This window comes from Oncorhynchus clarkii, chromosome 15 (genome assembly GCF_045791955.1).
Source record: "Oncorhynchus clarkii lewisi isolate Uvic-CL-2024 chromosome 15, UVic_Ocla_1.0, whole genome shotgun sequence".
Taxonomy (NCBI): Eukaryota; Metazoa; Chordata; class Actinopteri; order Salmoniformes; family Salmonidae; genus Oncorhynchus; species Oncorhynchus clarkii.
Window position 1 is genome coordinate 18937927 of NC_092161.1, and position 17602 is coordinate 18955528.

The 17602-nt window shown below is 42.0% G+C and overlaps 1 protein-coding gene across 2 annotated transcripts in view; it reads right to left on the reverse strand.

The window, feature by feature from the left end:
• Positions 1–16548, reverse strand: part of LOC139367008 (polypeptide N-acetylgalactosaminyltransferase 11-like) — a 46745-nt gene extending 30197 nt beyond the window's left edge. Inside the window, exons 1-5 of one of the 2 annotated variants that reach the window (XM_071104855.1) lie at positions 11249–11395; positions 5368–5664; positions 3371–3494; positions 1950–2116; positions 1515–1640 (exon numbers count right to left, since the gene is read on the reverse strand). In XM_071104855.1, the coding sequence (XP_070960956.1) occupies positions 1515–1640; positions 1950–2116; positions 3371–3494; positions 5368–5626 (676 nt within the window). In that variant the 5' untranslated portion in view covers positions 5627–5664; positions 11249–11395. Of the gene's footprint in view, positions 1–1514; positions 1641–1949; positions 2117–3370; positions 3495–5367; positions 5665–11248; positions 11396–16239 lie in introns of those variants that run through there. The other variant, XM_071104856.1, reaches the window with a different exon arrangement.
• Between the last annotated feature and the right edge of the window lie 1054 nt (positions 16549–17602).

Here is a 17602-nt window from a genome sequence, read left to right on the forward strand (position 1 = left end):
TAAGAACAAATTCTTATTTTCAATGACGGCCTAGGAACAGTGGGTTAACTGCCTGTTCAGGGGCAGAATGACAGATTTGTACCTTGTCAGCTCGGGGGTTTGAACTTGCAACCTTCCGGTTACTAGTCCAACGCTCTAACCACTAGGCTACCCTGCCGATACCAATTATTGGAGGACCAAAAAAGCCGATACCGATTAATCAATACTGAATGAACACTTATTTTAACTTAATATATAATACATCAATAAAATCAATTTAGCCTCAAGTAAATAATGAAACATGTTAAATTTGGTTTAAATAATGCAAAAACAAAGTGTTGGAGAAGAAAGTAAAAGTGCAGAGCAAGGATAACAACTACTAGAAGGCTCAGAGCGAGTGACGTTTGAAACGCTGTTAGCGCGCACTAACTAGCTAGCCATTTCACTTCGGTTACACCAGCCTCATCTCGGGAGTTGATGCCATAAACAGCGCAATGCTTGAAGCACAACGAAGAGTTGCTGGCAAAACGCATGAAAGTGCTGTTTCAATGAATGTTTACGCGCCTGCTTCTGCCAACCACCACTCAGTCAGATACTTGTATACTCAATCAGATTATATGCAACGCAGGACACGCTAGATAATATCTAGTAATATCATCAACCATGTGTAGTTAACTAGTGATTATGATTGTTTTTTTATAAGATAAGTTTAATGCTAGCTAGCAACTTACCGTGGCTTACTGCATTCGGGTAACAGGCAGTCTCCTTGTGGAGTGCAACGAGAGAGATGCAGGTCGTTATTGCGTTGGACTAGTTAACTGTAAGGTTGCAAGATTGGATCCCCCAAGCTGACAAGGTGAAAATCTGTCGTTCTGCCCCTGAACGAGGCAGTTAACCCACCGTTCCTAGGCCGTCATTGAAAATAAGAATGTGTTCTTAACTGACTTGCCTAGTTAAATAAAGGTATTAAAAATAAAAAATAAATAAAAAAATCTGCGCCCAAAAATACAGATTTCCGATTGTTATGAAAACTTGAAATCGGCCCTAATTAATCGGCCATTCCGATTAATCGGTCGACCTCTAGTATCCGAGAGGCAAGATATCTTCAGTGGTTCCTGGGGTTAGAGGTACACATCTACAGGGATTTGACATTTGCACGTACACACACACTGTTCAATCACACAACACTGTTCACACACACACACACACACTGTTCACGCACAGTTTGCGCAGACACACACGCACTGTTTGCGCACACACACACACGCACTGTTTGCGCACACACACACGCACTGTTTGCGCACACACACACGCACTGTTTGCGCAGACACACACGCACTGTTTGCGCAGACACGCGCACACACACACTGTTGGATTCCTCTGTAGCCTCTTCCTCTCATCCTACTGCAGCTGATCATAATACAACAATATTACTTCCGTGTGGAACTTGACTAGACAGTAAACATAGGGATGCAGGTAAAATAACTGCCTCATATGTTACATTAGTGAGGAGTTATGGTCTCGGGAGGGCTCACCTGTGGCATGAGAGGCCCCTATCATCCTCCCTCGGATCAGTCCTTCTCTCTTCTCGTTGCGGACCACCTTGACCTTGCCCTGGAGGTTGAGCTGGACATATATGTCCAGGTCTTCCTTCAGGTCAGCTGTGGTGGAGGGAAAGGACAGAAGCTTTCAGATGGAGCTCAGTTTAATTTATACAGGTAGATCCTATTGAGATCCAAGATCTTTGACTTCATTTACACACAGGCATTCGATAACGTCAACACAATACAGTAGCCTGCGTTTGTTCACCAACTAGGTAATTGAAGCATGCACACTGTAGACGGATGCACACAGTCCACGACAGCATCCAATCATTTACTGGGCCTTGTTATAGTCTACCTGGCTCAGGCGAGCCTGAACAAAACCCAAGAGTTCACATCCTAAATAGACAACTGAAAAGAGCAGCTTGCCTAGTTCACTGCTGTCATCCACCAGTATAATCTCATGCAACAAGTAGGCAGGCGTGCGATCTAGGACGCTGTGCACGGTGCGCAGGAGGGCGGAGAACGCCTCGTTGAAGAAGCAGATCACTACGCTGGCCGTGGGGAGGGACAGAGGATAGATTCCATCTCGGCACCTGAGAGACAGAGGGGGTGGGCGGGGCCACCAACACATATTAGCCAAGTCCTGGGTGTCACAACAGGGACCATAGACATTGCATCTGTCCCGTTATGGGCAGCACCATCGAGGCTATAGTACATTTTCTTCTACTACTACTTCTAGGAGTTGGTAAACAAGCTGAAGCCACCGAGAGTGTATTGTTTGATCAGTTGTAAAACCAAGGTTGGCCATTTTACTGCCACCTGCAGTTGTGGAATGTTTCCTCACTAGTATAATTAATTGGCTGATCCCACCTGGTGACATGTACGGAATTAAGTGATCCTTCCTTTTAGGAAGTTCCACCGTGTTGACTACTTCAAAATTGTGAAAAATTCAATGGCGCTGCCCACGCTAAAACTGTCTTTTGGGCACTAGAGTCCTATCTAGGTATTTGACAGGGACAAACATAACTAGGATCAGTATTCACCATCTTTAGTAATGGCATGCATAAAACTCTCATGCTGTTTCACTGTGCAGCTTGGAGTGAAACATTTGGATCATGACAGTCACACCTACAGAGCTTTCCTCAACCTTGTGAAAGCCTTGCCCCTTGGAAACATTAACAGTTTTTACCCTTTGCTTATGTAACATATTATGCCTCAACTACTCACCCTCTGCCCTATCCTAACATGTCTGCTGAGTAAGCAGGATTTACAAACTCTTAAAACCACCTGATTGTACCAATCATTGTCAAGACTGACCAAGCCAATTCGTTTTTGCATTTACAAGCAACTAATCTTAACAAATAACATGTGATAATACTCCAAGCTGCAGGTCTACTTGTTAGCCTCAGACCAGTGCTAAACCAAATCATCTCTAGACAGATGCCTTGTATTTGGATTTCATAGGGGCAACAGGGCAGGCAGAGAGAGATTGACATCATTTCCCATTTAACCTTTGGCTACCGTTGCCCCCACTCTCACAGAGTCAATAAACCCAAATATATGCCACACTCACACGCTGTCGCTCTCTCACTCACCTGTCGTCCCTAGTGTCGGGGAGGTCTCTCACTCGCCTGTCGTCCCTAGTGTCGGGGAGGTCTCTCACTCGCCTGTCGTCCCTAGTGTCGGGGAGGTCTCTCACTCGCCTGTCGTCCCTAGTGTCGGGGAGGTCTCTCACTCGACTGTCGTCCCTAGTGTCGGGGAGGTCTCTCACTCACCTGTCGTCCCTAGTGTCGGAGAGGTCTCTCACTCACCTGTCGTCTCTAGTGTCGGGGAGGTCTCTCACTCACCTGTCGTCTCTAGTGTCGGGGAGGTCTCGGTGGAAGCCCAGTCGATTGCTGATGAGTATGTTGAAAGCGTGCTTGTGATAGCCCATGTCTCGAATCTCCTGGTCTTGCTCATTAAAAATCATACCTGAAGAGGAAAAGACAGGATGGAGAGAAGAAAAAAGGATGCGCGCTTGTGTCAGTATGAGGATTTTATTGATGCATCCACTACTGGGGATGGTTAGACTGGTACACATTGCCATGGTAACACAAGCAGCCGTCATCCTGAGTGGGTGGTAATGGCTTTGCTTAGTAACTCCATGGAAACAACTCACTCAACAGCTATCTGAAGGCCTCACTCGTATCCAAAGACACTTCAAACATGCCTTTGTATTGCTGCAATGCACAATGTCTGTTTCTTTGCGCCTGCTTCGGACAGTTAAAAAAATAATAATAATAAATCAATGCCAACCGAACCTGCTCAACGAAAATCCGTAATGAATTATGGTTAGCTTGATTGGTCCTGTGTTTCTCACTGTCCAACTCCAAATGGGCATTGACGCATAAAGGCATTGTGGAATCACCTAGGCTACACTCTGGAGCCGATCGTTTTCACATCACTCTGCCTGCCTGTTAAATGTTTCATTAGTTGACATGGGAGCAAGCCAACACGACAAGCATCCCTTGGGGACCAATGAATAATACAGACCTTCAAAATGTCCTAACCATTCGAGAATCTGTCATGAGTACGAGTGAGCTTGTGGAGCTTAAGCTCATCATTCTGGATGTGTGAAACTCTGAAGGCAATGCAGCTGGTTATGAGGCAGTTCACATGAGCTTTGTTAACCTGTTGGATCTCTAGGGGCGCTATTTCATTTTTGGATAAAAAACGTTCCCGTTTTAAGCGCGATATTTTGTCACGAAAAGATGCTCGACTATGCATATTCTTGACAGTTTTTGAAAGAAAACACTCTGAAGTTTCAGAATCTGCAAAGACATTGTCTGTAAGTGCCCCAGAACTCATTCTACAGGCGAAACCAAGATGATGCGTCAACCAGGAAATGAACAGAATTTCTGAAGCTCTGTTTTCCCATTGTCTCCTTATATGGCTGTGATTGCGCAAGGAATGAGCCTACACTTTCTGTCGTTCCCCCAAGGTGTTAGCAGCATTGTGACGTATTTGTAGGCATATCATTGGAAGATTGACCATAAGAGACTACATTTTCCAAGTGTCCGCCTGGTGTCCTGCGTGGAATTCGGTGCGCAATTGCCAGCTGCTTGTACTTTTCCATTTGATTGAGGGGAGAAACCATGCTTCCAAGAACGATATATCAATGAAGAGATATGTGAAAAACACCTTGAGGATTGATTCTAAACAACGTTTGCCATGTTTTCAGTCGATATTATGGAGTAAATTTGGAAAAAAGTTTGCGTTTTGAGGACTGAATTTTCGGGTTTTTTTGGTAGCCAAATGTGATGTATAAAACGGAGCTATTTCTAATACACAAAGAATATTTTTGGAAAAACTGAGCATCTGCTATCTAACTGAGAGTATCCTCATTGAAAACATCAGAAGTTCTTCAAAGGTAAATGATTTTATTTGAAGGCTTTTATGTTTTTGTTGAAATGTTGCGTGCTGGATGCTAACGCTAATGCTAACGCTAAATGCTACACTAGCTAGCTACTTTTACACAAATTATTGTTTTCCTATGGTTGAGAAGCACATTTTGAAAATCTGAGATGACAGTGTTGTTTACAAAAGGCTAAGCTTGAGAGATGGCATATTTATTTCATTTCATTTGCGATTTTCATGAATAGTTAACGTTGCGTTATGGTAATGAGCTTGAGTCTGTATTCCTGATACCGGATCCGGGATGGGGAGATCAGAGAGGTTAACAAACTGACAACCATTTATAAACTCCTATCATCAGAACATTCCTTCTCACATACACCCCTCCTAAATTCTGTATATAGATTACAGAGATCTTTTTCAAGTTTCATGCTCTGAAGGGCTCACTTACCCATCTCCGGAGAGCGATCGGCCTTTTTGTTGCCTCTTGCTGCAGGGACTGCCTTGATGCCTTGCTCTTGGCCTCCTCCAGGGCTTCTGGTGAAGCGTGATTGGAAGCGTTTGGCCTGGGGCCCCTGGATGGGCACATTCCTGAAGGAGGGCCGGCCGCTGTCCTGGCTCAGGCTGAAGTAGAGGAAGAGCAGGACGGACCAGGTCACAGAGGTGAAGAGGCAACCATAGCAGAAGTAGCGCAGTGTGACGCTGCCCATGGTAGCACTAGCATTGTCGGCGGTCCATGCTCAGGCCCCTGTCGAGGAAACCAGAGAGGCAACAGGTTAAAAGGTCTAGATCAGGGATGGGCAACATTGATGGAGGTGGGGGCCACAAACAAACGGAACTCATTGTGAGGGGCCGTACTGACTCCATTTTTAGCGCCCCCCACCCCTTGACAGCGGAGAAGAAGAAAAAATGTTTTAAACCTGCACTTTTTGCCATGCATGGTAGAGAAAATATGCACTTTACAGCAAAATGCATGCCATTTTTTGGACATAAAGAAATACAAATTGACCAGATACATCCTTTTATCCCCCTATACTTATTGAACCACCTCCCTCTAACAAAAGCAGCATACATATAATTGGAAATTATATATTAATATACGGACACAATAAATAAAAAAAATTACTTCGGCAGAAAGATGGGAAGACATTGAAAAAAGGTATAGAAACCTTCATTTTAACAGATTGGATTCTGCCAGCTAATGAGGCAGACTATCCCTGTTAAAGTCCGCTTTAACTCATGTGACTAGGCTTGCAAAGTGAGTTTTATGGAGAGTAGCCAGAGAGTGTATTATATCCACACCAATAGGAATAACCAGAGGGCGACAGACGGAAAGGCAGGGCTCCAGGGTGAATTTGCTTGGCAGCAGGGTTGATCAGAAAACATTCACTTTCTGAATGATCAATTTGTAACCTGAGAATGATCCAAACGTGTTTAAAATATGCATTGTTATCGACAGCGTTTACAGGGTTAGTGATATAATAGATCATCGGCATACAGCAACACTGTGCTCTTCACCAGCTCGGTGGATTCCAGTGAATTATGGTGATAATTTTAAGGCCAAGGAAAGCGGTTCTATGCAAGGGGGGGGGGGGGGGGGGGGGGGTGCCCTCTGGACAGGGGGAAGTATTTTGAATGTTGGTGTGTATGCTAGCCGTAGGAGCAGAATAGAGCAGACATATTTCATTAGATGAAATTGGACCAAAAACAAAATCTTAAATAAATAATCCCACTCCACCTGGTCGAAAGAATTCTCTGCATCAAGAGAAACAATTTTGCGGTCTGGAGAGATAGGAGAGTAGAATGTTCAAAAGCCGGCGTACATTGGAAAACAGTTGTCACTCTTTGATGAAACCCGTTTGATGATCAGATGTGACATCCTGAAGGCACGGTTCCAACCGGCATGCTAGAACCTTAGCTAATATTTTAACATCAACGTTCAAAAGTGAAATGGGCCGATATCCACCACATTCCACCGGATCTTAATCTTTAAGTATAAGTGAGATGGAGGCTTGAGTTACGGTCGGGGGGGGGGGGGCGGTGATAACGAGTCGGTTAACATATCTAATAGTAATGGGGCGAGTTGATCTGAGAAGGTTTTATAAAAATCGACAGGGAAAGCATCAGGGCCTGGGGCCTTGACACTTTGCATTAACTTTAGACCCTTTGTTATCTCATCAAGATGCAGAGGGTTGTCCAGAACTTCACTCATGTCCATATCAATGGATGGGATATCCAAGTTATCTAAAAAAGTTGTCCATGACCATATTATCTGATGGGGGTTCGGATTGGTAGAGGATAGAATAAAATGACACAAAAGTTGAATTAATATTAGAGGGATCACTTGTAAGATTACAGGAGGAGTCATACCTGAGAGATGAGATGATGCTGACTGGCGTTTAAGTTGGTGTGCCAAAAGGCGGCTGGCCTCGTCACCATATTCGTAGTTCGTCCCCTTTGTTCGTTGCAATTCTACACATTTTGCCATAGGGTGGAGGCAAATGTTTGCCGTTTTTAATATGATAACTGATATTCAAATGTGCTCCACGCCAGTCGGTAATTCGACCATTCTTTCTACAAGTTTACATAGCTGGCACCTAGACTATTTTAGCTGACATGGGCTAATTGAGTGACGGCTGATGCACAACCACATTTCATAATAGAAAAGTAGAATACATAAGGTGCTAACTCTCAACAGTATGTTGAATCACCAACTTAGTTCCTAAAAAAAACTTCAAAGATATGTTGGTCCGCAGGCCTACAAAAAGGGGGGAGGTTCTGCTGTGCATATAAGCAGTTCTGCTGTGCATATAAGCAGTTCTGCTGTGCATATAAGCAGTGCTGCTGTGCATCAAGTGAGTTCTCCAAAACTTCAATGAACTCAGATCTGGTCAATAATCTCTATGAATAGCCTGAACTTTATAGCCAAACACATTAAAATAAATGATCCAGATAAGGATTTTACTTCAAACACAAAACGCTTTGGAAACACACAGCTATTTATAACCCACAAACATCCCGAATAATTTACACCTTACTCTTTTTCCCCCCATCCCCGGCAGAAAAACAAGGAATTTCAGATATGTGCGTTTTAACCAGTCTGGTTGGAATTATGTGGGCTTTTGGCACTGCATTCAAATATATTTACAAATCTTAAGAGTAACATTGAATACAACAAAAGAACCAAGCCTGGGGGATTTGCACAAACACAATTTCTGTCAGATGAGGACAGCAGGGTGGAAACAAGGCGAGTCCACTGAAAAACAGACTACGGCCTAAGCATGATTAATTGGTGACAAGATGCACACCGACGTCACAGTGTTGTTTTGCTGTGGCACTTAGTGGCTCGTTAGTCAGACCAGTGAAAAGGAATGTCAAGAAACACAGCTGAAAATGGGAAGATGAGCAGAGGAATAAAGACAGACACTGACAGACACAGAGTCATTCAGAAGAACAATTGGGAGAGATGGAACAAGTGCAAAGCCAAAGGTAGATAAATATGGAAGCAGTAGCACTGCATGTGATGAAAGGATTAGACCATGAAATAATAGGCCTACATATTACAGAGTAAGCGGTAAAGTTCCATACGACATCAAGTTTAGCTTTCTAGCACCGATAGACAGAAGATTATGGAGTCTAAAGGAGGCCTGGGTCACATGGCCAAAATGGCATACATACAGTTGAAGTCGGAAGTCTACATACACCTAGGTTGGAGTCATTAAAACTCGTTTTTCAACCACAGGTATTGGAGTGGCCATCACAAAGCCCTGCCCTCAATCCCATAGAACAATTGTGGGCAGAACAAAAAGTGTGTGCGAGCAAGGAGGCCTACAAACCTGACTCAGAATCAGCTCTGAATCAGCTCTGTCAGGAGGAATGGGCCAAAATTCACCCAACCTATTGTAGGAAGCTTGTGGAAGGCTACCTGAAACATTTGACCCAAGATAAACAATTTAAAGGCAATGCTACCAAATACTAATTGAGTGCATGTAAACTTCTGATCCACTGGGAATGTGATGAAAGAAATCATTCTCTCTACTATTATCCTGACATTTCACATTCTTAAAATAAAGTGGTGATCCTAACTGACTAAAGACAGGGAATTTTTACTAGGATTACATGTCAGGAATTGTGAAAAACTGAGTTTAAATGTATTTGGCTAAGGTGTATGTAAACTTCCGACTTCAACTGTATGCCAACTTTGATTATTTTTTTCTCAATTATGCTTTTAGATACAAAATGTCAACAATCCTTCCGCCAAGGGACTATATGGTTTACATTTTGGTAAATCACCCAAATCATTGTCTTTTTTTTGTCCTGGTTTCATGAGGAAGCATTTCAAGGTCCTGGAGTGGCCTAGGCAGTCTCCAGATCTCAACCCCATAGAAAATCTTTGGAGGGAGTTGAAAGTCCGTGTTGCCCAGCAACAGCCCCAAAACATCACTGCTCTAGAGGAGATCTGCATGGAGGAATGGGCCAAAATACCAGCAACAGTGTGTGAAAACCTTGTGAAGACTTACAGAAAACGTTTGACCTCTGTCATTGCGAACAAAGGGTATATAACAAAGTATTGAGATAAACTTTTGTTATTGACCAAATACTTATTTTCCACCATAATTTGCAAATAAATTAATTAAAAATCCTACAATGTGATTTTCTGGATTTTTTTTTCTCATTTTGTCTGTCATAGTTGAAGTGTACCTATGATGAAAATTACAGGCCTCTCATCGTTAAGTGGGAGAACTTGCACAATTGGTGGCTGACAGTACTTTTTTGCCCCACTGTGTGTGTGTGTGTGTGTGTGTGTGATATATATAGAGATATATATATATATATATATATATATCCAGAACTGTAGGTGCGCGAGACAACTTTACCAGCATCATAGCATATGTATCGATGAATCGTTGTGACATATGAATTTTCGAGTGATTGATTACACTATGTGTAATAATTACATAATAATTGAACGCGTTCATTAATTTATGTGCAGTCATATTCAGGTCCTGATTGGTCAAATAATGTTATTTGACACCCAAACGGCGTTCCATAGTATGAGAAATCCTGGCTGAGAATGAAACAAATGAACAATGAAACAGCACAGTAAGTAAGTGAAAGAAATAGGTTTTGATGATGTTTTACTGGTGATGGGGACATACGTAAATGCCAACAAAATAACTTGTTGGTCAGTGTGGTGTGTGTAACCTTTATTTAACTAGGCAAGTCAGTTAAGAACAAATTCTTATTTACGTGTGACGCTGGGACAATTATGCATAGCCCTGTGGGACTCCCAGTCACGGCCAGATGTGATACAGCCTGGATTCGAACCAGGGACTGTAGTGACACCTCTTGCACTGAGATGCAGTGCCTTAGAATGCTGCGTCCATGTGTGTGTGTGTGTGTGTGTGTTAACTATTTAACTGTACTGGAATGCTTAAACATCGGTTATAGGTATAGTTTTTTTTTCCACGGAAAATATCGGATATCGGCCAAAAATGTCTTATCAGTGCGTCACTAGAAATTAGGCTACATTAAGTGCACCAATGCTCTAGTATTGCCTGCTAGACTAGTTTATATTTCTGCGGTCAGTAGTATAACAAAAAAGTTATAGCTGATGTCAAAATGTTGATAGCCGTTTATTTCCCAGAAAGAGAGAACATTATAAGGACAAAGGTCTTTTGAATTTCACCAACAAGTTAACCATTAACCACCTACACAAATGCATGAGAGAATAAACCCCAAAAAGTTAATATGAATAGTTAGGCCAAGATTCATGTACTAAGCTAACACAAAACTATTGTACTCGGCAAAACAAGTCTGTTAAACACAGAAATGATTGGCGTAAATGTAAAACCAAATAGGCCTAGTTCAACAGGAAAACCCTGAGCTACTCTTGGTCTCAAGTGAGCTGACCTGAGGCTGCTGGGGTGACCAGCTACTGATTTAACAAACCAGAGACGTTTCAGGAAAGAATACTAGATCTTTCTTTGCTAAACTAAGCAGTTGTATTTTAAAAGTATAAAAACATTGAACACGCTTCAGAATAAACCAGTTCCCGTAAGGCGATCTGGGCTATGATTTAGGCTCGCTAGACGACTATTTGACGGCGTGGGACTATAAGGTTCTATCTGCAAAAAGACGATTGAGATAACTGGCTTTAAAGTTCCGAACCCTCATTGGTTTGAATGGTGTCAGAAATACTTATCTAGTATCATTATGAATTTAACAACATGAATTGGGTTATTCAGAGTACAAGGCTATGTCAATAAATACATTGACAAAAATGCAGATAGAACCTTAATAGTCCCAAAATACACACTCATACTACTCACTGATAGCCCACGTTATTTCATGATAGCCTGGATCCAATGACGTTGCAAAAAGATACAACAAAAATATGAGAGTAACTGGACCAGTCGTCCTGCTACATCATGATGCCAAGAAGGGAGGGACACCGCCCACTATGGAGATGAGGTGCCATCTGACCTCAGATCCTGCTTCTACCGACCTATTTATGCCCATGGGTCTTTTTCAGATGTGACGGTTGCCTTGGCAGGGCTAGGAACTCAAATGATTCTGTTTGTCCTTCTATGGGCCTAATAGGTTACTTTTTATGAGTTTATAATCTAAAGTGCCACCTAGGTAAACAATGTGTGGCATTTACTTAATTTAGCTTAATCCAGTTTAAAAGAAAAATATGTAATCCTGAAATGACAAATGTAGGTCTACACTAGGACATTTCAATCTTCAGCCATGTAACATCTGCAACTTGCTGAAAAAATTGTGTTTATTTCTAAGAGCCCACTCAGTTTCACACCGAGCACAAAAATGTCATCGCCACGACACCACAAATTAATCAGAGGGACCAAGCCGGGCAGGGAGGGGACTATGAAAGGGAACGTTCGAGAATTTGAGATCTCTGAGACACGGTTAGGAGAGAAGCAGCCTGGCTCCGGTTCCTAACCCCCTGCCCTGTCATTGAGCCCAGCAAAACAAGAAATTCAGTAAGTCATCAACAATTGAAACACCAGTGGGGGAAGGCCTTACACAGGGAAGCCTGTCAACTTGCCTCATTATCTAATAGTGACTCTTGAAGGGCCATCTAGGCTATGTGCCTGGTAACATTTCATGTCTAAATCCAGTTGTCCTATAATCCTATATGGATTAACAGATTCTGCATCAACACAATACATTTTGACTGTTCATTGATGTTATTATAACATCTCTTCTCTGATTGTCTGTCAGCGTGCACTCCAGGAATTGGTCTTCGTACTGTACCTTGCATGCCATGCATAGAGTATCAGCTCCCATATTCTCATGCGTTTGACTCAATGTCAAACCACCCCATGCTTTTATAAACAAGGCAATAGACAATATTTTTGCCCTTGAGCTCTGACGGCTGGTCAAATAACAGGACTATCAACTGTGGCTAGCGTTGTCCCATTAGGTTGACTACAGTACGTCTGTGGATCAGGGCTCCAGACTGTACACGGTATTGAGCCACGGCTGAAGAAGGGGCCAGCGCAAAACAGATGCTAACTGAGCGTTAGGCCTAGGCTACGCGCGCTAATGCTACTTCAGGACAATAATTGAGGCCTGAATGCTCAATGCTTATCACAAATTAGGCGAGTTGCTCTCGACACTTTCTAAATGGAAAAGGCTTAGATAAAATGTCCTTTCTACTTCTTTCACACACAAACTTTAAAAATCACTGCCTGAATTTATTAGCAAAATCAATATCCATTTCAGAAGAGTGTGTGCGTTTCACACGGAGGAGTTGAGTGCTTTTTGAGGCCAGAGTTTCTCAACTTGAGAAGAAGGGGACTGTAAAATTAAAGTTGGCACCGAGCTAAATGGGATTCATCAGATGTAGTCACAGTGGTCCAGAGGGACAAGGCTGTTTTAAATTGTACCACAGAAAAGAGAACAGAGCCTTGCTAATTCAGTTCCCTTCTGGTTTCAATTTAGAAAATGGAACGAGCAAGTTCAAATCTACTTGCAGTCTGTCTCTCTCTCTAGCATAGTCCCGTCACACCACACACTTTTACATGAATAACAACTTTTTTCAAATATGCTGAACTGGCCCCATTACAAAGATTAAAGGCTAGAACAGGGGGAAAAAACACCAGTGTGGTCTATAATTAGCCACCTGGAGCCTGAAACAATAACTGAGGGGCTCATGCCGTTAGTATAATCTGAAACTGACATATTGCAGCAGGGATTTGGACTGTATGGCTGCCTGTCACACCCAAGTCAATACTTTGTAGAAGCACCTTTGGCAGCGATTACAGCTTTGAGTCATCTGTATCAGCTTTGCACATCTGTATTTGGGGATTTTCTCCCTTGCAGATTTGTGTTGTGTGTGTGTGTGTGTGTGAGAGAGAGAGACTTAAGCCTTGTTCACACTGCATGCCTTAATGCTCAAATCAGTTTTGTTTTTCAAATTGGATGTGTGTGTTCAGACAGCATTCATTTGCTGACATGGCTGTGTGCACAGTGTTCTAGGCTGATTGGTGTTCGTGCTTCCCATCACTCAGAGGTTATGTAGCAAGTTTAGGTAACAATGCCTGCTATGGACGTTTCCCCAGTCATAAGATGATCCAACTTTTTGGCTAGCAGTCATCTAGCTAGCTAGGTAGCCAATTAGCTTTCTAGCACATTCACTCGTTTGTAAACAATTCACAGAGCAGCTAACAAGCAACAAGATTGAGGGCAAATAAAAACCCCTTCAAGGAAAATACATCAGATTTAACCATTCACACACAAGTTCCATGGTCAGTAATCAGATTTGTATTTCAGTGGTTACATTCGGCCACATTTGGCTCCATGTGAACTACAATTCCGACACTGTGTTTTAACGTTTAGAAAAGTAAATCAGAATATGCCGAATAAGAAGATACACTTACTGTAGCAGTTTTGCACAGATCCACAAGATGTACGTGCCTTCAGCTGATGAACTACACTTCCTCCACAGCTATGCTTACACATAAGTGTTCGGAGCACGTTAGATAGATAGGCTGTCACCTGTGCTAATTATGTCTTCAGTCCGTCTTCCGTAAACAAGCGATGTAACATGGAGATATGGCCATGTGGTAACACTAACCCTATCCAAAGGCGTGTAGTAATTTAAGCTTTTGCTTACTTCTCACTGATATGAAAGATACAGTCTTTATGTTTCCAAGAATGTACTGCAAGCGAAGCGTGTTAATGTTTTGAGCAAGCGTCGAGGCTTAACAAAACTCTCCCAGTCAGAAGATACCATTTCTACCTGCATGTCACCTGTGCAACTGGAGGTGAAAAAACTGTAGATCACCTTTACGCCACAGACACATACAAAGCTCTCGCCCTCCATTTGACAAATCTGACCACAACTCGATCCTCCTGATTCCTGCTTACAAGCAAAAACTCAAAACAGGAAGTACCAGTGACATGCTCAATACAGAAGTGGTCCGATTCTACAGCTACATGATTGTTTCGATAGCACAGATTGGAATAAGTTCCAGGATTCATCAGATGGCATTAGTCACCGGCTTCATTATTAAGTGAATCGATGTTGTCGTCCCCACAGTGACCGTACGTACAGATCCCAACCAGAAGCAATGGATTATAGGCAACATTCGCACTGAGCTAAAGCCTAGAGCTGCCGCTTTCAAGGATCAGGACACATAAGAAATAACGCTACGCCCTGCGACGAACCATCAAACAGACAAAGTGTCAATACCTCGTACCCCAGCACATTGACTCAGTATCAGTACTGTATCTAGCATCATTATTGTTAATATTTCCTTTTTATGCTAATTTTCATACTTTTTAACTCTGCGTTGTTAGGAAATGGTTCATAAGTAAGCATTTCACAGTCAAGTGTACATCTAATGTAGTCGGCGGATGTGACAAATAGCATTTGTTTTGACTATAGTCAATAGCCGCTAAAGCAGTTAGTTTAAAGGCCTAGTGTCATAGCTATTGAATTTCATGTTACTGCAGCATAAATATTGAATAATGTATTGCGCTACTATGATGACATTGATGTTGTGTAAAACTAAATGTTCAAAACCTATTGTGATCATGTTTGAAAGCATTTACCCTGAACTTCTGGTTGTGTAGCCTACCCTCTACTTAACTGCAGTAATGGTCAGTCCAAGCTGGGCAGGGCTGTGTATGTATTTAGCTGGGCCCAGCTTGTTCTGAGGTTGTAGAGACTTTTGTATAAATGTTCTTTCTTTCTTCTAATTAATGAAGCTTTCTTATAGCATTCTCATATCCCGGGACCCTTCATTTTACATGTACTCATCCTTATGTTTGTAACTCTTTTGGTTAATAAATCCACCACCTCTTTTGCATGGACCTCTGGCATTCCGCTTCCATCCTTCTCCATGCACCATCGTCTTTAAAATGATCATCCTGTTCCAACTAACTTTAGACACAAACACATCCCTACTCGGTGGTGTTGCTACTGGCGTCCCCACAATTCGGTTAGATCACACCCAACCAGAGAAAGATTCACAGACTAGTGCCCATGCAATCTTGTTTATTTTTTTTGCATAGTTGTGTATTATAATATATGGTTGTTTTTACTAAGCTTGATATCCTTAGTTTGAGGTCTAAAATATGAGCGTTTTAGTCATGAAGAGCTGGTTTGTCAACCATCGGCATTGTGTTTTCACAGGCAGGTTCAATGCACCTCTGTGGCATTATAGCCTTAGAGGACGTTAGAAAATATTCGGTGTAGCTAACGTTCTAGCTAGAATGAATACGCTAGTATACTGACGTAGCTACACGCGCACAAACTTTACTAACTTGTTATTATATGGTAGCTAAACATAATGCATGGGTGCATTCACGAATCTATCTACAAGTAGTTAACGTTAACTAAAGTTGGCTATTGTGTAAGGTCAACTAACAAGCTAGCTAGTTGGGTAACGTTATAGTTAGTTGCCAGGGATCAAGAGTACGCTGACGTTACAGTAGCAGGCAAACTAGTTACAATCGCTATTGGCTGATAATATGCATAGCAATTTGGTTATATCTATATTTAGCTATAGCAAAGCTGAGTGGCAAAGTTCTAGTTTCTAGCTAGTTAGCTAACATGCGATACAAGACACGCTAGCAAGTTAGTTACTTTGCTTTAACTAACACACGAGTTGACATTTAATATTGGTCATTCATTGCAGTGATCACACCAAGCAATAAGCAAATAACATCAGTTAGTTTTGCTGCCCGCTAGCTATTTAGCGCGAGCCCTCAAATCGCCTATGAGCGAGACCCGAGGCAACTCGAAGGAAGATTGTGCATTTATGAAATGAAAAGTGTAATGTAAACTTACGATGAACTTGCTTCATGGACATCCCAATGTGTCTTTGCTGGTGTAGCAAATTCAGTTGGCTAGGTAAACAGACGGCAGCAAGACCCAAGTGATACCACCTTTAGTACACAACGCAACAAGCACCCTCGTGACACAAAACTACATACACCCCAATGATCCCATCCAAATCCTTTCCTAGCTGCTTAGCCATTATTTTTACTTCGGCTTACAACCAAATGCACCAAGTAAAATGGCTATAGCTAACGTTAGCTAGATACCCTTTCTGATGGACTACATTGGAGTGCAGTCTCTCTTACATTGAGTGGGTCTGTGCAGTGAGGCGGAGATACTGGGAGTTGCTAAAACTGGATTACCCAATCAGATATGAGCAATTCACACAGTTCAGACCAATCGAAACTCGAACAAACCTGCAGTCAACTAGTGTCAAATAGAGATTGATAGAGGATTCGTCTTTGTATCTGTGCCTTTGTAGACATTTTTTCAGTACAGGGCACACTGACGTCACGCAAAGTTTAGCGCGACTCTTGGCGGCAGTGAAAAAGCCATCGCCACCTGCGCCTATTCACAACAAACACTTACGTTTTTATTACTTCTAAACAAAATAACATTTTTAGGATCTCATACACTTACAATAATGTTTTGTTTCTTGCTTGAACAGTCGCTAAGATTATATTTGGTTGTGATCTTTGCAAAATAACTATTTTGGATGCAGCAGTTGTTAGCTAGAATGATAACGCTCATTGATATAGGTTGTAGTTAAAGCTATCCAAAGAGCCATTTTACTGTGTCACATCCTAATCTGTTTCACCTGTCCTTGTGATTGTCACTGAATCTCAGTATAAGGCATTACTGCAGTTCCTGGTTCAAATCCAGGCTGCATCACATCTGGCTGTGATTGGGAGTCCCACAAGTTGGCGCACAATTGGCACAGCCTTGTCCGTGGTTGACTTGGGTAGGCCATCATTGTAAATAAGAATTTGTTCTTAACTGACTTGCCTAGTTAAAGGTTAAAAATGTTTTGGTTTTAAAACATGTTCCAAGGTCAAATAAACGCTCTCAATGCGAATCACTGTATATTGAATACATATTGGCTTATAGAGCAAAAAACTATTCTAGATGTCGCAGTAAAAGTACTGTAGGGAATACTCATTAGAGCCTGTACAATCCATATATGGTGTCATTTCAAGGGGCACTGAATAATATGCAGTGTTTCTGGCATTTTACTCCACCCATTCCATTGGCCACAATGTAAATCCACTGTATATTGAATACATATTGGCTTATAGAGCAAAAAACTATTCTAGATGTCGCAGTAAAAGTATTGTAGGGAATACTCATTAGAGCCTGTACAATCCATATATGG